The 20,583-nt window shown below is 59.9% G+C and overlaps 2 protein-coding genes and 1 long non-coding RNA gene across 7 annotated transcripts; 2 read left to right on the top strand and 1 right to left on the bottom strand.

Annotated features, from left to right (window-relative positions):
* Nucleotides 1-26: 26 nt before the first annotated feature.
* On the bottom strand, nucleotides 27-10,127 carry INPP5J (inositol polyphosphate-5-phosphatase J). Of its 5 annotated transcripts, XM_051826528.3 has the most exons (13): nucleotides 9,959-10,127; nucleotides 7,435-8,519; nucleotides 7,034-7,147; nucleotides 6,796-6,904; nucleotides 6,544-6,660; nucleotides 6,144-6,319; nucleotides 5,503-5,614; nucleotides 5,246-5,355; nucleotides 4,936-5,119; nucleotides 1,397-1,534; nucleotides 1,148-1,225; nucleotides 908-1,012; nucleotides 27-819 (listed from the first exon to the last, which is right to left on the bottom strand). In XM_051826528.3, exons 1-13 carry the CDS (start codon nucleotides 10,061-10,063, stop codon nucleotides 313-315), a joined length of 2,940 nt encoding a protein of 979 aa, XP_051682488.2. In that variant the 5' UTR covers nucleotides 10,064-10,127; the 3' UTR covers nucleotides 27-312. The 5 variants fall into 5 exon arrangements, with proteins under 5 accessions (XP_051682488.2, XP_089179525.1, XP_089179526.1 ...); XM_089323399.1 differs by lacking the exon at nucleotides 7,435-8,519 and having other exon boundaries at nucleotides 9,959-10,090; XM_089323400.1 differs by lacking the exons at nucleotides 6,144-6,319; nucleotides 6,544-6,660; nucleotides 6,796-6,904; ... (1 more) ...; nucleotides 7,435-8,519; nucleotides 9,959-10,127 and adding an exon at nucleotides 5,898-6,019.
* On the top strand, nucleotides 3,394-4,684 carry LOC149119875 (uncharacterized). The gene is made up of 2 exons (XR_016227350.1): nucleotides 3,394-4,202; nucleotides 4,478-4,684. It is a non-coding gene; the product is annotated as an uncharacterized LOC149119875 (long non-coding RNA).
* An 8,077-nt stretch (nucleotides 10,128-18,204) lies between the features above and the next one.
* Nucleotides 18,205-20,499, top strand: SELENOM (selenoprotein M). Its single transcript, NM_001199842.2, has 5 exons — nucleotides 18,205-18,408; nucleotides 19,505-19,540; nucleotides 19,724-19,758; nucleotides 19,976-20,054; nucleotides 20,140-20,499. Exons 1-5 carry the CDS (start codon nucleotides 18,265-18,267, stop codon nucleotides 20,296-20,298), a joined length of 453 nt encoding a protein of 150 aa, NP_001186771.1. The 5' UTR covers nucleotides 18,205-18,264; the 3' UTR covers nucleotides 20,299-20,499.
* Nucleotides 20,500-20,583: the final 84 nt, after the last annotated feature.

The raw sequence follows: 20,583 nt of genomic DNA, 5'->3' as shown, positions 1-20,583 counted from the left end.
AGACTGCTAACAAGGCAGGCAGCAGGTGGGAGAGAACTGGAGAATTTAATTCCTAATGAGTGACCTCCAGGACCCAGACGTCTGCCCAAGCTCCCCACCACCACCCCAGATGGGGGCCCAGGCAGGGCTTGGCTGATTGTCACAGTTTGAGGGGCCAGGACTGAGATCTGGGGGACCCCAGTGAGCTTCCCTGGGCCAGGACAGTGTGACAGGTACAGATGCAGCTGGTGCAACAGCAGGAGAGAGACGAGTGGGATTGCAAAGGATTGTGGCAGAGTGGGGGCCGCCTGGGCCCATCCATCCAGTCCGCCCTCAGGGCCCCAGGCCTCCTTCCTCCAGCCCCTGCTGGCCCTGGGGGCTGGGAGACAGGCTGGCAGGGGCCGAGGCCTCCCGCTCAGGTCCCCAAGGGCCGCCGCCACCCGGGTCTACGGTCTCCAGCCGCAAGGCGGGTAGCAGGCCCAGGCTTCGAGGCACAGCTGGTGGGAAGGCCCAGGAGCCAGGCAGCCCAGAAGGCCCCTCCTCGCAGCTGCCCTGGCTGCTGCCACTGTTGCCCCTGTCGGGGGTACCCCGAGACAGCCGGCGGCTCTGGGGCGAGGGGCTCCGGCTGGCAGCACGGCGCTCGCGGGACGAGGGTCGGAGAGCGAGGCCGGGGAAACGGGCCAGGCCTGGGCTGCGGCTGCGATGTCGCTTGGACTTGCCAGGGCTGGGGCTGCGGGACTTGGGTGCAAGCAGCTCCAGGGTGCTGTCGTCCTCACCCTCTGAGCTGGTGCCCGAGCTGTCGGTGCTGCTGCTGGCCAGCTCCGAGGTAGGCAGCGAGATCTGGGGGCAAGTGCCGGTCATCGGGGTGCCCAGCCCAACCCGGGACCCTGCAGGTTGGCTTTTTTTTTTTTTTTTTTTTTTTTGTTACCTGGAAGGGTTCCGTGACACCGATGAGGATGCTGTGGTGATGGCTATAATAACCCAGGATGAAATCTCCATGGCCCTTCGGCAATGATTCCTCACTGAACGTCACCTGGTGGGCCCAGGGGTGCAGACCCAAGGGGGGGTTAGGTGGGCAGCCTCAGGACACGGCTGAGCTGAGTCCTGAGGTTCCCCAGACCAAAGGGACTCTCCCACCCGACCCCAACTCTGCTGCTCCTTCAAGTACCTGGTAGACACTGCCATCCACGTCCTCATGTTTGGCCCAGACATAAGCCACGTAGTCCTTGCAGTGGCGAAAACCCACCTGGAGCGTGAGGAATCAGGGCGTGACACCCTCCCGCCCTGCCCCGCCCCTCCCCGGGCAGTGCCTGATCCCAACAGCTTCCAGGTGCGGCATCATAAAACCCGGGTCAAGTCATGTGCTCCTCCCGGCCCGTGGCTTCCCCGACGCCCAGATCCCGCTCGCCCTACTCACCCGGTACAAGCCGATCCAGTCCCAGGAGCTGCGGGCGAACACGGTCTCCACGCGGTACCGCACCACAGCCTGCTCCGGCCGCACCCACTCATCTGCCACCTCCAGCCGCACCAGTGGCATGTCGTCCCTGAAGGCAAACTGCCCGGGCGAGGCAAGGGGGCCCGCATCAGGGGTCTCCCTCTAGCACGCCATGCACCTAGGGACTCTGGGGACTGAGTCTTTACAGACCAGCCCAGGGCTCCTTCTGCCCCTAGGAAGTGAGTGGAACGCAGCCCTGTAGCCAGCGTACCTCGGATTTGGCCCTGGCTCTGCCTTTGACAGGTTATACAACCCTGGATGAGTACCAAGGCTTCTGAATGCCAGCCAGGGCCCTTGCCTGCAAACTCATGGGCTCCCTAACTCTCGGGGTTGCTCTGCAGATTCAGGGAGGTGCCATTTGTAAAGCGTCCCAGGGGCCGGCACTGCGGCGTAGTAAGTAAGGCTGCAACTTGCAGCGCCAGCATCCTATACGGGTGCCGGTTCGTGTCCCGGCTGCTCCTCTTCTGATCCAGCTCTCTGCTATGGCCTGGGAAAGCAGTAGAAGTGCTTGGGCCCCTGCACCTGCGTGGGAGACCCGGAAGAAGCTCCTGGCTCCTGGCTTTGGATCGGCCCAGCTTTGGTTGTTGCAGCCATTTGGGGAGTGAACCAGTGGATGGACTCTGTATCTCTCTCTGTCTCTCCCTCTCCCAGTCTGTAATTCTACCTCTCAAATAAATAAATCAAATCTTAAAAAAAAATAATAGGCTGGCGCCGTGGCTCACTAGGCTAATCCTCCGCCTTGCGGCGCCGGCACACTGGGTTCTAGTCCCAGTCGGGGTGCCGGATTCTATCCCGGTTGCCCCTCTTCCAGGCCAGCTCTCTGCTGTGGCCAGGGAGTGCAGTGGAGGATGGCCCAAGTGCTTGGGCCCTGCACCCGCATGGGAGACCAGGAGAAGCACCTGGCTCCTGGCTTCGGATCAGTGCGGTGCCCCGGCCGCAGTGTGCCGGTCGCAGAGGCCATTGGAGGGTGAACCAACGGCAAAGGAGGACCTTTCTGTCTGTCTCTCTCTCTCTCACTGTCCACTCTGCCTGTCAAAAAATAAATAAATAATAAAGCATCCCATAAACTTCCCAGCATAGCAGCATGTGCTCAAGACGTGATCTCCCTTAAATGCTGGTAAGGGAGACAGGTAGAGGCCTAACATGTCCTGGGCATCCTGGGCTAAGCTGTGCACCACTGAGCGTGCCTGAATGAGAGATCAGAGGCCTCAGTTCATTTCTAGGCCCTGCCATTAGGCTGCTCTGTGACCCCAGACAAGGCCCTGGCCATCTCAAGCCTCAGTGTCCCCATCTGAATAAGGGGCCGTAACGATTGCTGGGTCGGCAGCGCATAAAACCTAATGATAGGCCGGCGCCGTGGCTCACTAGGCTAATCCTCCGCCTTGCGGCGCTGGCACACCGGGTTCTAGTCCTGGTTGGGACGCCGGATTCTGTCCCGGTTGCCCCTCTTCCAGGCCAGCTCTCTGCTGTGACCCGGGAGTGCAGTGGAGGATGGCCCAAGTGCTTGGGCCCTGCACCCCATGGGAGACCAGGAGAAGCACCTGGCTCCTGCCATCGGATCAGCGCGGTGCACCGGTCGCAGCGCGCGGGCCGCGGCGGCCATTGGAGGGTGAACCAATGGCAAAGGAAGACCTTTCTCTCTGTCTCTCCCTCTCACTGTCCACTCTGCCTGTCAAAAATTTAAAAAAAAAAAAAAAACAAACTAATGATAGCCACAAGTATCGAGGACCAACCCAGGTGGATTGAACAGGGCGTTACCTACAGGAGTGGCAGGTGGCCAGGGTACTGGCTCCACCTGTGTTCCCCGGGCAGGCAGGCGGCTCAGGTGTTGCCTGCAGCCTGGGGCCCTTGCTCAATTGTTTATCAGGTTTCAGGTTTCTCTCCCACAGCTTCTGAGGCAAGCTGCTCCAGAAGAAACTGGGACATGCTCTCTCGGCCCCTGGATCCCTAACAGCAACATCCGGCCAAGGGCAGAGCCTTGGAGATGGCCTCCAAGGTCTTAGCAGGGAGTCCTGTTCTGACTGCATTGTCTTGGGTGAGCAACCTGCGTTCCCTGAGTCTCAGTTTCTCTCTCCAGTAACACACAGAGGGGGAATTTAGGACACTTCAGGCCCATGGAGCCGTTCAAAGGGATGACAACAGGCAAAATGCTCTCCACAGGGCCTGCCGTGCCGGAGGTACTCAGCAGGTAATGTGTGGAGGGACAGGGTTCTGGGCGAGAAAGGGGCGATTCTCCAGGCAGCACCCCTGCCTGAGGGTTAAAACAAGCACGAGCCCTTCATCAAAGGTCACGGCTGGCCAGGCACAGACAGACCTCCTCTCCCAGCTGAAAACATTGGCCGATGGCCCCACCGACTTGACCATGTGACCAAGTGACCGGGAAAAACATCCTCCCCCTGGAAGGGTTCCTTCTTATCCACCCAAGAAATCCGGAGAGCCCAGAGTTGGGTTTTGGGGCTATTGCAAGATGGGATCGCCACCACTCCGCCACTGCTGAGCCTGCGTGGGACTTGGAGCAAGCGCCTACCCCAGCAGGAGCCTCAGATTTCAATTCCAGGATTTCTCCTTTGTAACTCTGGCAACCGGGGAACTCAGTCCTAATACAGTGCTAAGTTATAGTAGCTGCTTAGAGGTTAGCTTTGTAATGGCTAGATCTCTGCTTTCCCCCTTCTCATCGCTAATCATCATCCTCAGAATGCCTGGCACACGGGAACACAGGAAATAGTAGGTATATAAACAATGAATGAACTTGAAGCGAGGTTATATGGGGTTTGAGGAAGTGTTACAGTTTTGCTAGTCTCATTATGTTTGCTGAATTGCAACATCATGCGCCCTAACCTTTTCTTGAAATAAGGGTAATAGAGGTGAATGAAAACAAGGCATGAGCTATGGGTACTGTGGCGTAGCAGGTTAAGCCACCACCTGCTGTGCCAGCATCCCATATGGGCACTGGTTCGAGTCCCGGCTGCTCCACTTCCGATCCAGCTCTCTGCTGTGGCCTAGGAAAGCAGAAGATGGCCCAGGTGCTTGGGCCCCTGCACCCACGTGGGAGACCTGGAAGAAGCTCCTGGCTCCTGGCTTCAGATTGGCTCAGCTCTGGCTGTTGTGGCCATTTGGGGAGTGAACCAGTGGATGGAAGATTGATTCTCTCTCTCTCTCTCTCTCTCTCTCTCTGAAACTCGGACTTTCTAATAAAATAAGTATTTTTTTTTTAAAGTTCAATGCTTAAAAAAAAAAGGCATGAGTTCTGAGATCGGACTGGCTCAGGTTCAAACCCCAACTCTTCCTCTCGGTAGCTGTGTGACTCTGGGCAAATGTTGCTGTGTCTCTGAGCCAAGTCCCTGGGTCTCACTTGGTTATGGCAAACAGCTGCCGCTCAGAGCAGGTGCAGGGGTTCCTGGTGGGCAGTGGGGTGCTGTACTGGGCTCGGAGTGTCATAAAAAGCCAATGCCAACACTCACATGCAGGATGAACTGGGCAGCCACGGGCTTGTGGTCGCTGACTGTGTATTCCATGTGGCTGCGGTAACTGTGCTGGGTCACCTGCAGCCGGTGGCTCTCCCGTCCCGACGGGCTGGGCCCCCCGCCTGGAGCCTTCACCTTCCACAAGATCCGGTCGGTCCAGGCCGGCTTCCGCTTCTTGGCACTGCAGTGGGCGGGGCAGCCCGAGTTTCAGGGGTCGAGGGTTAAGGCCCAACCCCCAGCCTTGCCTTCTGTCTGGTCTCGATCTCTCAAGACTTTACCACCTCCACGCCATCCCTGCTGAGCTCACCTGGTATCATATTTATTGGTACCCACATCGAACTTGAAGGTGGGAGCGAAGTTGAGGGGTCCCTCCTGGAAGCCTTTCAGGATAGGCCAGGTGTTCTTGGCCATGTTGAGCTGGGGGAAGAGCGAGTCCAGAAAGACCAAGTTGTACAGAAGCCTGGGCCCTTGGGTTCCCAGGGAGGGGTCAGGGCAGGTGAGGGTAGGGGAGTCCTGGGCATGCTTGGGGTGCTTGGGGGATGGGGAAGGGCTGGGATCCTCCACCTGGTCCTTCTCCCAGAGCTGATGGAGCTGGTCGCTGTCGATGGCGAACTTGACAAAGTGCAGGTCATAGCTCTCAATGCGGAAGTTCAGGTCCCCAAACCAGAACACGAGGCTGTTCGGGAGTGAGAGGGTTAAGTGGGTCCCGGTGGAGGTGGGAGGAAGGATCCTCCCTGGCGCCCATCCACCCCGACAGCACTGGCACCCCTAGAAATGCTTGCGGGTGGGCAGGGTGCTGACGCCTGAGTCCTCAGCCAGCCAGAGAAGCAGAGGGCAGTGAAGGGGCTGGGTCTCCAAGAAATTGGGTTCAACCTCCAGCGAGGCCCCGGCCCGTCGGCAAAGCTCCACCCCGCAGGCTCCGCCCCTCTTCGTCTACCAGCACGCGCGCCCTCACCCACCTGTAGTCTGGGGCGGGTGTCGCGCACTCCCACAGGCCCCGCCCCTTTTCATCAACCTGCAGTCGTGCCCCCACCTGTGGTCTAGGGCTGCTGTCACTCACCCTCATCGGCCCCGCCCCTCTGCATCAACCTGCAGTCGTGCCCCCACCTGTAGGCTGGGGCTGCTGTCGCTCACCCTCACGGGCCCCGCCCCTCTCCTCCGAGACGGGCGCGGAGCCGCTCTCCCAAGCCCCGCCCAGCCCGTACTCGTGGTCCAGGATGCCGTGGGCGCCGGGGCCCTGGAACTGCTGCAGGCTGAGGATGGTCTGGAAGTTGTCCTTGCGCTGCTCCGCCTTGTCCATGTGCGCGGGCAGGTGGCAGTTCAGGAAGCAGAGCATGTGCCCGAAGGCCGCCAGGCGCACGCTCACGCCTCCCTTGTTACCCTGGGGAGGCGGGGGTGAATGAGTAGGGGGCGGGTCAGGGGGCTGGGCTTAGGCCGGGAGGAGGGCGGAGTGGGAAAGAGGGAAGGGTCTGGAGACTTGGGCGGGGCTTGGACGGGGCAGGTCGCAAGGTGGTGCCTGGAGTGTGCAGGGCGGGGACCTTGCAGGGTGCGAGTGCAGGTGCAGGGGGACTGGCGAAGCACTCCTGGGCCCGTTCGCACTCTCACCCAGTAGCCTCCGAGGCCAGTGCGCGTGCAGTCGGTCTGCACGTCCCGCAGGAAGGGCAGGTGGTAGTACTTGGCGAACAGCAGCAAGATGACGCCCTGCATCCTCACGGTACTCACCTGCGGCGGCGGGAGGCGGGGGCTGGGGGCGCCGGCTCCACCCCGCTCTCCCCGCCGCCGCCGCACCCTGTCCTTTAGGTCTGGGTGGGGAACCCAGCGTGGGGGGGTCTGTCCGGAGGGTGAGGGCCGCCTTACCAGCACGAAGTTGAATGGCCCCAGCGCGTCCATGAAGAGCTCGCTCCACTGGTCCGTGAAGAGAGCGTCCTTGAGCCGCTTGTTGATCATGGAGTTCACCTCCTGCAATCTGGGGGAGGCGAGGTGGGGCTGCCATCGGATTGGAAGGGGTTTCCTAGAAGCCCCTGCTATGGGCGAGAGACTGGGGGAGGCTCCAGGGGCTCGGGGGGGGGGGTGTCCACGCACCCTGGCCCCTCACCCTATGGCGATCATGTCCGCACCATCACTGTCATCGCCGCCGCCCAGGTGGAGGAGGGACGTGACGTCATCCGGGGGCATGGCCGTGCCCACGTTCCAAGTGACCACAGTGATCCTGGAGACAGGGCCATGGGAGAGCTTACTCCTGGGCTCCACTCCTACTCCCTCAATTTCCCTCTACCGAGCAGTCCACGGGGGAGACCAACCAAGGAGGGGACAGGTCCCCTTAGATGGGGACCCAGGCTTTTGAGGGTCCCAAAGCAAACCCAGCACTCCCCTCCTCCCAACCAAGGACTCTTCCTTGGGGAGGCAAGCTGAGTCAGAACCGGCCAGCCACCCCAGAAGTGGGGCTCGGCTCAGAGCTCAAGCCCCAGCAACCTTGCTCAGGAAGAAGGCCCTCACCGGAACCCGGGGTCGCTCTTGCAGGTTGGCTGAGCTGACCAAGAGGCAGATGGCGAGATGGCTGTGGAAGGGGAGGTGGAGACTGGAGCCGGTGCTTCTTGGGTCTGGAGGACGGGGTTTGGGCACCTGCTAGGTGCCACACTCTGGGTGCCAGGCCTAGGGAGGGCTGTGTCAGGGGCTGGGGGCACATAGGAGGCACGGTTGGGGGAGCGGCTAGGGGAGCGGCTGGGAGACCGGGGTGGCTTGGGCAGAGGTGGGGGCACAGACTGGCCTGAGAGTGTCCCCGGCCGGAAGGTGGGGGACAGAAGTCCGGGAGAGCGGGTCCCAGGTTCTGCAGAGCCCTGGACCGCATCCAAGGGCAAGGTCTGTGGCGGCCGTGGCAGGACGGGACCTTCGGGGCTGCTGCGGGAGGCCTCGGGCCGGGCTCGGAAGGAGGGCGAGAGCCGGGGGTCTGGGGAGGGCACAGGACTGGTGGCCTGAGCTGGGGACTGAAGACGCCCCTCAGAAGGCGGGGTCAGCCTAGGGGCTGAGGCATCTCTGGGTCTGGCTGGGGTCCACCCTGGTGCCGGAGCCAGGGCCTGCTCCTGGGGAGGTGACAGAACGGGACTGGACACTGGAGAGGGTTTGGGAGGGACCTGTCGGGGCTGCTCGTGAGCAGCCACAGCCAGGCTCAGGCCTGAGGCTGCCAGCGCTGGCTTTGGTCTCATGGAGGTGGGTGACACCTGTTTCTGGTCCCTGGAAGCTGGAGCCGGACTGGGCCCCAGGGTGGCTGGCGGAGGCTTCGGGCCAGCCGAGGCAGAGACGACCAGCTGCCCTAGAGACGCTGGAGCAGGGACTGAGCCCGCGGGCACCGGGGGAAGGCTTGGTCCAGTGGAGGCAGACATCTGCAGCTGGCCTACAGATGCTGGGGCTAGGCTGGGGCTGCGGTGGGCGGGTGCGGTTTTCTGTCCTCCTGGGGTAAGGGGAGGGCGGGCAGACTCCAGAGCCAGCCTTGGTGCCTCAGGGGAAGGTGACAGAACTGCTCGCGGTCCCACAGGTGCCAGGGCCACCCTTGGTTCCAAGACTGCTGTATCCTTGGCTGAGAGCTGAAAACCACAGGCCACCTTGTAGAGGACACGTTAAAGGCTCAGGGTGACCCTAAGCAGGGAGTTGGGCCCAGGTTTCTACAGAGACCCCGGCAGACCCATCCAGCTAAGAAAGACACATTTTTCCAAGGAAAGTTCTTCCTATTATCTCACCCCAGCCCATGCTGCTGCGGGTCAGCTTCCGTCCTGGAGCAGACAGGACACAAAGCCCTAACCCCACCTCCTTCAAGTCGAAAACCCCTTTCTCAGATGGGCAAACTGAGACCCCGACTGGGATGAGGCAGAGTGTGGGTCTGAACTTGAGGTTCTCCCTGTCTAGCTTTCCCAGGCAACTCTCCCACTCCAGTCTCTGCAGCTCCTCCATGCCCAGGGGCCACTGACCCCCACCAGGCCCCCTGCCCCAGGTCTGCCCACACTGGCGCACTGGATCCAGCCGCGGAAACACTTCTTCCTCATCCACGGGGCCCACAGACCCTCTGAACATCCCCAGACTCATTGCCAGGCGGATGACCCTCCCCCAAGGGCCTCAGTTTCCCTGTCTGTAAGACAAAGGGGCTGGGTGAAGGGTCCCTGGCCACACCACATTCGAGGGGAGGGGTGTTTCTCTGTCTCCTATTCTCTACCCCGTTACGAGAATTCCACCCAGCTCCATGGAACCAGCCATCCTCCCCAGGTACAGTTCTAACACCAAGATCAAGTTCGGGATTCCAAGTTGATCCTGCTGTCCCACCTCCCTGCCCTCTGCCATCTCCCCTGGGAGCAGGTGGAGCCCCCTGCTAGCACCTCTTTCTCCATTCTTCCCAGATTTCGGATGCCCGCTGCCCGCAGAAGAAAGCGTCCTTTGCCGTGGCCCAGAGGAAGGTCTATCCTCGCCCCAGGGTGGCCCCATCCCTGCCTCCAGAGACGCAGCTGTGTCTCTGTCCCGTGTCCTTCTCGCTTCAGGAAACCCGAAACTCTGCTTCCACCTCCAACTCAGCTCCCCAAACTCAGCTCAGGGAGGCTGCATTCTTGTCTCCAAGAGTCCCGCTGTGTGCCCCCTCCCCCCCCACCCCACTGCACCGCCCCCAGCACCAACAACTTAGACATCCCAGATGTCACAGTCCTCGTCTTCAGAGACAAGCCCTCTCATTTTGCAAGGGCTCAGAGAGGATGAGGGACTTGCCCAAGGTCACACAGCATGGGCTGGAGCACAGCTGGATCCCCCGATGCCCCAGTCCAGGGCTGTCCTGGAGGCTCCTGGAGATGGTGCACTCCATCTCTCCTGCGCATCCTATTACTACCCCTCAGCTCCCAGGGTGCCCTCTGTACCAGCCTCTGCCTGGTGGGCGGAAGAGGGAGCCAGCCCCTCAGTTGGGGGCACCAGGGTGCCTGCAGTGTTTGTGTGTGGGGGTGTGGGACCAGGGATCAGGAATGGGGGAGCTGGGTTTTAGCAGTCTTACCTTGGAGGGTGCCCCAGTTTGGGAAACCCCGTGGGGCACAGACAGGGAGCCCAGGGCAGCCCGGGCCCCCGGCCTCCTGCTGCTACCAACGCCCTGGCCCTCCATGTCTGCAGCCCCCGGCAGCCCGGCTCCCTCGGGCTCTGGCCCCAGCTCCTCAGCTCCCGGGAACCAGTGATGTCATCAGCCGTTTCAACCTGCTGAGAATTTAAAGGCACAGGCACCCGCTTCCTAGCCTGGAGGTGGCCAGGGCAAGGTGGCTACCCCCTGGGAGCCCTTAAACTGGCCGCTGAGGCTGCGATGGGCATGGGAGGTGGGAGACAGGGAGAGGGTGCCCGTCGGCTTGGAGCAGGTTCCGACTGGAAGCAGAAGGGAAGCTCTCTGCCCCCACCTTCCTGCTGGTAGGCTGGCCAGGCCTGGCTCCAGGGAGGGGCATGGCCTTTCCTGCAGGTAAGGCAGGGACAGGTGCTGCAGAAACTGTCACCCTCTGTGGGGCCTCAGAGACACCTGACTCCTGATCTGATCCCGTGGCCTGGCTGACTGACTCCCTCCCAGCTCAGGGCGTGCCTTGGCTCCCACCCTTGCCCCATTTTTCAGGCTTTGGTGCCACCTGCCCCTCCCCACCCCCATTTCCCAGACCCATGACCCCTGACCCTATATCTCCCCCATCCCAGAGCCAGGCACTCGGGCTCCAGCCCCACCTCAGCAATGCCTTCCTCCTCTGCAGATACCTCCGTGCCCCCAGATGCCCCCACAGCCAGGCTCAGCGCCTCTACTCAGCGGGTGTGGTGTGGGAGGAGGGGACTTGTTCAAGGTCACCCAGGGAACTGGCAGGGTCTCGGGAGTTTCGATGACCCTAGACCAGCGTGAGCAAATTGCGATAGCTGGGTGAAGGGAACCAGGGTGGAGAAGCAGCCGGCAGTGGGGAAGAGATCGGCAGGGTAGTAGAAAACAGGCTGGGCACAGGTGCTGGGACACAGCAGGTTGAGCCCGGGACACCTGCATCCCGTATCAGCGCACCAGTTTGAATCCTGGCACCTCTGGCTGCTGATGGAGCTCCCTGCATTAACAGCTTGGGAAAAAAGTGCTTGGGAGAGCAGCAGATGCTGGCCCCATATACTTGGGTCCCTGCCACCCACGTGGGAGACCTGGATGGAGTTCCTGGCTCCTGGCTTCAGCCTGGCCCAGCCCTGGCTGCAGTGGCCATTTGGAGAATGAACCAGGAGATGAAAGAATTGGAAGAATCGAATGATGAATTGGCCAGGATTGGCTGTGAGCTCTCTATTTCTGCCTCTTTTTAACCCCACTCCTCTCTCTTGAAATTCATTCTTCCAGAATGGCTGGGCTGCTTGGTGATCCCTGCCAGTGTAGGCAGGAAGTGTTCAGGGTTCTGAGCCCAGAATTCCCTACTGGTCCCCAGTCAGCCCCACATCTTCATGGGATGCTACGGTTCCCTGGGTCAAGGTCACATAGACAGGTGCTTTGTTCTCTCCTGGGTGAGCCCCCATCCTGCTCCACTGTCTCTGGGTCTCGCCTGTATTTCTAGGCCAGTACCGGTGTGAGGCTGGAGTCTGTAGGGGCTGAGATCCAGGTCGTATGAGGGTGCTGGGGTAAAAAGGTTCCTGGGCAGCGGTGGTGGCGATGGTGGCGGTGGCTGTGGGGTGGTGATTACAATGGTGGACGTGATGGTGTCCTGAATTACGACAATGGAAGGGGCATCCTGACAGTGCTGGTGGAAGTCATGGTGATGGTAGAGGGTGGGGTGATGGCAGTGCAGAGGATGGGTGGCGGGGAGGGGATGGAGGCCCATGAGATGGTGGGGATGTTGTGTTGATGGAGGAGGTGGAGGTGACAGGGAGGGAGGACGTGAGAGGTCCTGATGCTGACTTTCTGGTCACCAGAAGAGAGAAGGATGAGTCCAACTCACCCTGCCCCGCCCGCTGACTCCTATTTCACAAGTGAGAAAACGGAGCCCACCCCCACAAAGCACCCAGCTTCTGATGCAACCCTGGAAGGGATAGGAAATGGACCCAGGCCCTGGGGACCAGTCCTAGCGCTCAGCCCCCAGGGGCTGGGACAGGGCCATCCATGGTCTTTGGAAGCCAGGCAAATAAGAAAATGAGTGAGCAGAGAATGCCTCGGGCCCCAGGGGAGCTTCCCGGGACTTCCCATCATGCCCCAGTCCCTGAGCTCAGATCCCACAGGGGCCTTTGCTTCTGGCCCTGTCACTTGATTTACTTGGGGAGGAGGCCACTTTAGGCTCCTGCTTTGGATCAGGGAGACGAAAACCGTAGCTACGTCCTACGTGGCTGCTGTGAAGAAGATTAGCAAGAAAGAGCCCAGCAAGAGCAAGGTCTTAGCTGCTCTTTCATTGTCGTCGTCATCACCATCACCATCATCTTCATCACCATCATCATCATCACCATCATCATCGTTGTCTCCAGCCTGCCCATTTGGCAGATGCTGAAACTGAGGCCTGGAGCGGTTGTATTCCTGGGAGGAAAGGGAAAGGGGGCGGCGGGGGGCGGACCCCCGGCTCGGAGGGGAACAGTGGGAGCTATATTTGAGCTCCTGATGTGATGACTAAGGAGGCTGATAACAGGCTCTGGGGCTCAGGGCGGCAGGCAGGCCGGGGGCAGCTGCCAGAGAGAACCGCCCCCTGCAGACGGCTGTCTCCGGAGGCCCCTCCTGGCTCCCTCCGTTCCCTCAGCTCATCCGCCCCTTGTGGAATCTCTCAGTGCTACCCTTTAAGCTAGGGAGTGGGGCGGGGCGGGGGGGGGCGCATAGTTCACAGCTTCTTATTCTAGTCTCTCTCGCTAGCTAGCAATGCTGTGAGGTTGGTAATGCAGGCCCCCATTGCACAGAGGAAGAAACTGAGGCCCATAGAAGACACGGGCAGTAGAAAACCGAGCACTGGGTTCCTGGCGAGGTCGCAGATCAATGTCCCCTGCAGAAGAGGGGAGCGTTGAGCCCCTGCTTGGAAAGCAGGTCCCTGTTGCCAATCCCAAAACAAGCAGCTCTCTGAGAAGCAGAAGGAAGAGCAGGGACAGAGGTCTGGGGTGTGCAGGTCCCGGCTGTGAAAAGATGCAGCATCTGGACGTGCGCCCTCTGCACTCGGCTCCGAGCAAACGCATCCTGAACGGGGAAGGCAGTGGAGTCCTTCTTTCTCCCGTCTTCCCCCTCCTCTTCCTCCCTCCTTCCAGGAGCAGCCGAGGCTGGCAGTAGCACAGGAGGGTCTGGGCTCCCCTCTCCCTCCCTGGGCCCCCTGATCCACTTCCCGGGAATCATCTGGAAAGCTGTAGAGGACCCCACGAGATATGCTGTGGGAAGGTGGAAGGGATCAGCCCCCAGCCAGGGCTTCCTTGAGGAAGACGCCAAAGACCACCGCTTCTCCCCAGATTTGGCTTCAAGCATCCCGATCGATCGGGGTCCATGGGATGCACTGGGCCCTCGTCCCCACCCTCTGGGGCAGGTGTCGTCCTGGGTCCCAATTCTGCCTCTCGGGCAGTGGACTGGAGGGGGGAGAGACTTTGCCAAGGTCATACAGTTGGGGTTGAGCTCTGGCATCCAGTCTCTCTCCTCGGCTCCCCTCCTCCCAGGCAGCCGGCACTCGCTGTCAGCTGCTGTGGAGTGAGTGGCTATTTTTATGCTGGCGTGAGGGGATCCAGGCAGCAGAAGCAGGTAGGTTAGAAGGCTGCAGGACACAGGTCCTTAGCAGACAAGGGGACGCTTACTGCAGGGACCAGACCCCGCTGAGCTGAGATCCCCCCTCCACCAGGGACGGGTTGGGGGTGGAGGAAGGGGAGTCTCATTTCCTGCAACTTGACCTGTCCTGGGGGGCCATGTTACCAGAAACTTCATTTGTGGAGCTCAGACTTGAGCATGGAGCCCTCACAGGGACTCAGCTCCTCCACGTGACCACAGGCACCTTGGTCGTAACCACCATCTTGTCCCTTAGGTAGCTGTGGTGGTCATCCCAAACGTGATGGGCTAAAGGAAGTGGTTAAGGTAACCTGGCAGGTGTTTTGTGCCAGCTGGGACTCTGGAGTGTCCCTTAGAGAAAGTCCTGGTTCGCTTAGGGGAGCCCGAATAGCCCTTATCTACATACAAAGCACTTTTTCCTCCTGCCTTGTGGCATGGGGATCCATTGTCTTGTTTCTGTCTATAAGCCCCTCCCCTAATAAATCACATTCTGTGTAACCTTGGATTGATCCTGCTTCTTCAGTCTCTAGGCTTTGGTAGCCAATTCTCTCTCTCTCTCTCTCTCTCTCTCTCTCTCCCTCTCTTTTTGACAGGCAGAGTTAGACAGTGAGAGAGAGAGACAGAGAGAAAGGTCTTCCTTTGCCATTGGTTCACCCTCCAATGGCCGCCGTGGCAGGCACACCGCGCTAATCCAATGGCAGGAGCCAGGTGCTTATCCTGGTCTCCCCTGGGGTGCAGGGCCCAAGTACTTGGGCCATCCTCCACTGCATTCCCTGGCCACAGCAGAGAGCTGGCCTGGAAGAAGGGCAACCGGGACAGAATCTGGTGCCCCGACCGGGACTAGAACCCGGTGTGCTGGCGCTGCTAGGCGGAGGATTAGCCTAGTGAGCCGCAGCGCCAGCTGCCAATTCTCTTATGCCAGGTTTTTTTCAGCATAGCCCTGGTCATGTCCCTGATCCCAGACCCAACCTGAGCCATACTCTCGGTGTTGACTGACCCCTAATCTCATGCCAGCTCTAGAGTGAGTTCCAACCACTGTCTACAGATGAGCTGTGATCCTAGCCCGAGTAGGTCTGATCTCAACTGGAGACCTGCATTCTGGATCTTGACTGAGCCCCGATCCTAGCCTAAGACTGAGCCCCAGTCACACACTGGACCCTGACCTCAGTCCAGACTCATTCTTGTTTTAGACTGACCCCTGATCTTGGTCACGGACTGAGCCTTCTTTACTTATTTGAAAAGCACAGTTACAGAGAGAGGAGAAACAGAGAGACATCTTCCATTCACTGGTTTACCCCCAAAATGGTCACAACAGCTAGGGCTGGGCTGGACTGATATCAAGAGCCAGGAGCCTCTTCCTGGTCTCACACTTGGGTGCAAGGGTCCAAGAACTTCGGCCACCCTCCCCTGCTTTCCCAGGCACATTAGCAGGGAGCTGGATCAGAAATGGAGCAACCAGGACTTGAAGAAGCACCCATATGGGATGCTGGTGTTGCAGGCAGTGGCTTAATCAGCTAGGCCACAATGCTGGCCCCCCTCAGATCGAATTCTGACCCTGGCTCTTGTAAACTATGGTCACACACTGAGCCCTGATCTCATATTGTGCCCTGAATCTGGTCAAAGGCTGAATCCTAAACTTGGTAACTGACTGAGTCTCTGCCTTTGTTGCATACTGAGCCTTGATCCTGGTCGCAGACTGAAGACTAAGCCCAGTCATCAGCTGAGCTCTAATTTCAGTTGCAGATCAGCGCTTCAGCTGAGGATTGACCCTGACCTTGTCTGAGCCTGTCCTGCTTGCAGTCTGAGGACGGCTGCTGGCCTAGATTACCTGCTGCCACAGTAGGGGCCGGCGTTACGAGCACACATCTGTCCTGGGAGAGCTTGAGCCTCCCATGTGGACAATGCCAGAATGTTCCTGGCACTATTGTGGCCACTGTCTCCACGGCTGGTTCCTCTGGCTGGTTGGTCAACCCTGAGCAGCCCCAGCTGTGGGCCCAAAGGCCGCAGTGTCCAGGTTAATGCATTGAGAGTGGTTTGGTGGCATCCATCCAGCCAACAATATGGGCCCACGGGGCGCTGGGGCTTGGCTCTTTCAGCAGGAAAACCACAAGCTTTGTGGGGCATCTGGCTTCAGTCGCGCTGGGGTCCTTGCTTGGGCGGGATGGGGGCACAGGGAACCAATGGGACGGGTCCTGTGATGTTTGTAAACAAACTTCACTATTTATATTTAAGCAAAACATGCTTATTATAGAAAATACAGAAAAAAGTGTCAAGGAGAAAAAAAGTCACTTATAATTAATAATTGACCAAAAGGTGAGCATTTTGACCTTTGGATTGTCTCTTACTCGGTTATTATTATTTTTTTAAAATTATTTTTGGTCTAAGTGCATATTTTATAAAATTGGTTGGCTACTGTGTTGCCATCTATGCATTGGAACTGAACAGGAACAGGAATACAATGGCACCCACCCACAGCCGAACCCAATTGGTCAAGCCATTGAGTAATGCCCACCCCTGAAGGCACGTGATTGGATCATGGACAAACCGTCGGAGACACTTGCTGAGGACTTTGGGAAGGAAAACTTGTTTTCTCTATTGAGGGGGGGTTACCAAAAAGATGAGCATAGCTCCTGCCGGTGTGGGTGAAGGGGCTGCGAATCCTGCTTCTGCTCTTCCGGCCACCACGTAGGTAATGGGCCCCCATAAGCTGACATCATGGAAAGCAGAGTGGACGGAGGCCAGGTCTTGGTGGCTCCTTCAGTTGGCTCTAACTCCACCTGAAACTCTCGCTGCCACCAGACTTCTCTATCATTATTTGAGCCAATAGATTACTTTTAAAAAATTTAGTTATTTGAAAGGCAGGATTACAGAGAGGCAGAAGCAGAGAGAGAGAGAGAGAGGTCTTCCATCCGCTGGTTCACTCCCCAAAAGGTCACAATGGCTGGAGCTGTGCCGATCAGGAGCCAAAAGCTTCTTCCGGGTTCCCCACGCAGGTGCAGGGGACTAAGGACCTGGGCCATCTTCCACTACTTTCCCAAGCCATAGCAGAGAGCTGGATCAGAAGTGGAGCAGCCGGGACTTGAACCAGCGCCCATATATGATGTTGGCACTCCAGGTGGCAGCTTTACCCACTATGTCACAGCACCAGCCCCCTATAGTAATCTTTTTACCAAAGCAGTTGTAACACCCAATTTTTAACATCTTTTTTTTTTTTTTAAGTCAAGGAGGAGGCCCAGGAAGACAAAAATGCATAGGATCCACTAACATCATAGCACAGCCTTGGCTCAGTGTGGAGGAAAACTCCAGATTCAGCGAGGAAGAGCTCACTGATTGACAGTGTTTCCGTGTACAGGTTGGGGATGGATCCCAGGACATCCTCCCCCCAAACCAGAGGATGCACAAGTCCCTTAATATAAATGCAATGTATATTGACGTCACACGGCATTGTGCAGAGAATAATGACAAGAAGCAAGTCTGTACGCGTTCCGTACCGATGCAATTTTCTTCTGAATATATATATTTTAAGATATATTTATTTATTTGAAAGGAAGAGTGACAGAGAGACCCGACAGAGATCTTACGTCTGCTGGTTCACTCCCCAAATGGCCATAACAGCTGGGGTTGGGCCAGGCTGAAGCCAGGAGCCAGGAACTCCAGCCGGGTCTCCCACGTGGGTGGCAGGGACCCAAGCACCTGCCTGCCAACATCTGCTGCCTCTCCAGGTCACTGGCAGGGAGCTGGGTACGAAGTAGAACATCGGGACCAGGATATGGGATACTGGAGTGGCAGGTGGTGGCTTAACCCTATGCACCATGAGGCTGGCCCCTTTCTGAATATTTTGGATCCCAGGTTGGTGCGTTCTACAGATGGGAAGCAGGAAAAGAACGGGCAGCCTGACTTAGCCACCCTCGGTCTGGAGAAATCAGCCCAGAGACGTCCCGGGTTCAGATCCCCTCACCGGCCTGAGCCTGCAGAACGGAGCTCACGGGGTCTCAAGGAGCTAAGGAAGTGACCAACAACGAAGGCTGACGCTATGCCAGGCACCCTTCCAGTGGGCTGTGTGTGTGCTGTTGGCCCCTCAGCTTCCCCGTGCCCACGGCGCAGGTGACACTTCCATCTCCACCATGTAAGCCCTGAATCGCAAACCTCGGTCGGAATTTCCTCCCAGGAACTGAAAAAAGCACAAACCAGGGCTCCCCCCAGGCACCCCTTTAACTCATCTTCAAGTAGCGGGTCTGGCCCACAAACTCCCGGGTTGGTGCGCGTCCCGCCTGCACCCCCTGGCGGCGAGAGGTGGCGCCGTCCGGCTGCCCGCTGCAGCAAGCGTGTCCTCCCGCACTGGGCAGCCGCAGCGAGGACAGTCTCGGCACCGGGAGGGCGAAGGCCCGAGCGCCAGACTGGAGCCAGGACCCCCACCAAGGAGGCGACCGCGCGAATCCCCGGGGCCGAGACCGAGCGCCCGGGGCGGGGGGCGTGGCCTCCTGCCGGGCGGGGTCTCGGCGGGGGCGGGGGCGGGGGCTGGGGCGGGGCCAGCCCGCGGGGCCAGACGTGGCGCAGCGGCCGGGTGGTTCGCTTCCAGCCTACGGAGGAGCTTCCGCCGGGAACCGATGCGTCTCTTGCTGTCTCCGCCAGCGCCGCCGCCGCCGCTGCTGCTGCTGCTCCTCGCGGCGCTTGTGGCTCCAGCCACCGCCGCCAGGACCTACTGGCCGGACTGGGGCCGCCTGCGCGGCCTGGCCCGGGCCCGGGTAGAGGTGAGTGCGCCGACCCCCAGCCCGGAGCATCAGGGCCTCCCTGTCCTGCGGCCACATGGCCCTGGGATCATCCCGCTTCCCCTCCCACCGTTCCCTCCGGCGCCGGGACCGTCCCCTCCGCCCCCCCCCACCCCTCCCCCCGCATGCCTAGTACCCCCTGGTGAAAATCTTGCACACCCGACCCTAAGGCCTGAAACTCCGAAGCCTCCTCCAGCTCCCCATCTGGCAGGTCAGCGAGCTCCCAGACACGTTGGCCCTCTAAAGGGGCCTGGGACTCTCCCGAGCCTGCTTCTTGGAGCGCAGCTTCGCATCACTCCTGCTTTTCCCGGGAATTCCACCCCCCCATGCCAACCCTAGGGCTTGAGGAGTCCTGGGAGTCTCTCTTACCCCCTGGGGGCCAGAATTTCTGGGCGCCTCCTAGCAGCACCCTCTCAGGATCCAGGGAACTGACACCCCTGGGCAGCAGCTCCTCACCCGCCTGCAAAGTCTCTGCTTCCATGGCCCCTGTGACTTTGCGCCTTCCTTGTGGGCCTGTTTTGGTCTGACAAATGCGGGTGGGCTGGGGAGGCTTGGACTGGCTAGTCCTGGGGTCCTGGCCTCCTCTGTGGGAGTGCAGGGAGGGGCCTTCCACACGCCCGGGTCAACAAGCAGCCATATGGTCTGTGGGTCTAGGCCGCAGGTGGCAGGCAGGGCCAGCTCTGCGTGGGGTGGGGCAGGGACCAGATGGCTGGAGTCTCTGGGGGGGGGGGTAGGGGCCATTCAGAGCCATTTCTTCTTGATCCGCCTCCACCCTGAGGCTCTAGGGGCCAAAGGCCAGGCCCAGATGTATTGGCAGAGAGTCAGCAGTTTGGGGGCAAGGCCCACCCACTTCCCTGCGGCCCCACCCCCCACCCCCCGTGTCACCAAGCCTGAATTCCCTCAACTGGGCTGGTCATCCATCGGCGCAGAAGGGACCCCTGCCAGCCCCCTCACACTGTGGGGAGAGCTGTTCCAGAGATAAATTCATAACTGGACCCTCCCTGGGTTTGAGGATACAGTGGCTTTCGGAGGGTCGCGGGGAGGGGCACCTGGCCTTTCTCATTTGCTCCCCTTGCAGAGCTGCGGCGGATGACAGCTGAACCGCCTAAAGGAGGTGAGTTTGAAGGAAGGGGGCCCCCCAGCGCTGCCCTGCCCAGCCTCTTGGGGAGTGGGCACCATGGTTGCAAGGACTTGGGGATGGGGTGCGGTCAGGAGCCTGACCCTTACTCGGGTTCCCATCTGTCCCTGGGGGGTGAGGGTGGGCGCCCTGTGGCCTGATTCTCTGGCTCCTCCCTAGGTGAAGGCCTTCGTCACCCAGGACATCCCATACTAGTATCCTTGTCGCCTTCTGGGGAGGGCGCCGGGAGACAGGGAATTCGGAGGGGTCTGCAGACTGGGTAGGCAGGAGAGATTGGTTAGTGATGACTGCCACAGAACGGGAGAGGCAGACCCACGCCGCTTTGACCCTAATCCCCACTTAGCCGGAGTGGACATCCAGGCCGGAGCCCCCTCGTCCCTGTCCCCCCCCCATCCTTAACACCTCCTGCAGCCACAACCTGGTGATGAAACACCTCCCAGGCGCCGACCCCGAGCTCGTGCTGTTGGACCACCGCTACAAAGAACTGGAGGTGAGGCTTCGGGGCGGAGGGGGTGGGGGGAGGCGGGCAGGGGGCGGGACCCAGCGCGCTGACCACGCCCCCTTCCCCGCCCCAGCGCATCCCGCTTAGTGAAATGACCCGCGAAGAGATCAACGCGCTGATGCAGGAGCTCGGCTTCTACCGCAAGACGGCGCCCGACGCGCAGGTGCCGGCCCAGTACTTGTGGGCGCCCGCTAAGCCCCCAGAAGAGAGCCCGGACCGCGCCGACCTGTAGATCTCGGGGCGCAGCGGAGCGAGCGGGGCCACTCGACCTGAACCCCGGGAGACACGATGAAGCGCTCAGCATCCCGGGAGCCCCCTCCCTTGCTGAGGGCCGACGCCCCGTCCCCCGGGCCAGCAGGAATGGAGTGGGGGGGTTCCTCCCAACCCCCCTTGCTTCCTCCCCCAGCTCCACTAAATCTCTTTCGCCCTGACTGAGGCTGGACTCCCTTCCTTGCCGCGGGCAGGTGGGGTAGGAGGTCGGAGCGGGAGCCCCCCACCCCTCGTGAGAGCGGCTGTT

The sequence above is a fragment of the Oryctolagus cuniculus genome, chromosome 21 (genome assembly GCF_051225735.1).
Source record: "Oryctolagus cuniculus isolate XC-2025 breed Fujian yellow rabbit chromosome 21, ASM5122573v1, whole genome shotgun sequence".
In the NCBI taxonomy this organism is placed as follows: domain Eukaryota; kingdom Metazoa; phylum Chordata; class Mammalia; order Lagomorpha; family Leporidae; genus Oryctolagus; species Oryctolagus cuniculus.
The sequence above is the reverse complement of the archived record's forward strand: the minus strand, read 5'-3'. Positions and strand labels throughout refer to the sequence as shown.

What these genes read in the sequence shown, in the direction of transcription:
- INPP5J (XM_051826528.3), bottom strand. Translation starts at nt 10,063, where the DNA reads ATGGAGGGCCAGGGCGTTGGTAGCAGCAGGAGGCCGGGGGCCCGGGCT. An exon ending in AGCTCTGGGAGAAGGACCAG is followed by an intron (nt 5,356 to 5,502) that starts GTGGAGGATCCC and finishes CTCTTCCCCCAG; the next exon opens with CTCAACATGGCCAAGAACAC. An exon ending in ACTGGATCGGCTTGTACCGG is followed by an intron (nt 1,226 to 1,396) that starts GTGAGTAGGGCG and finishes CTCACGCTCCAG; the next exon opens with GTGGGTTTTCGCCACTGCAA.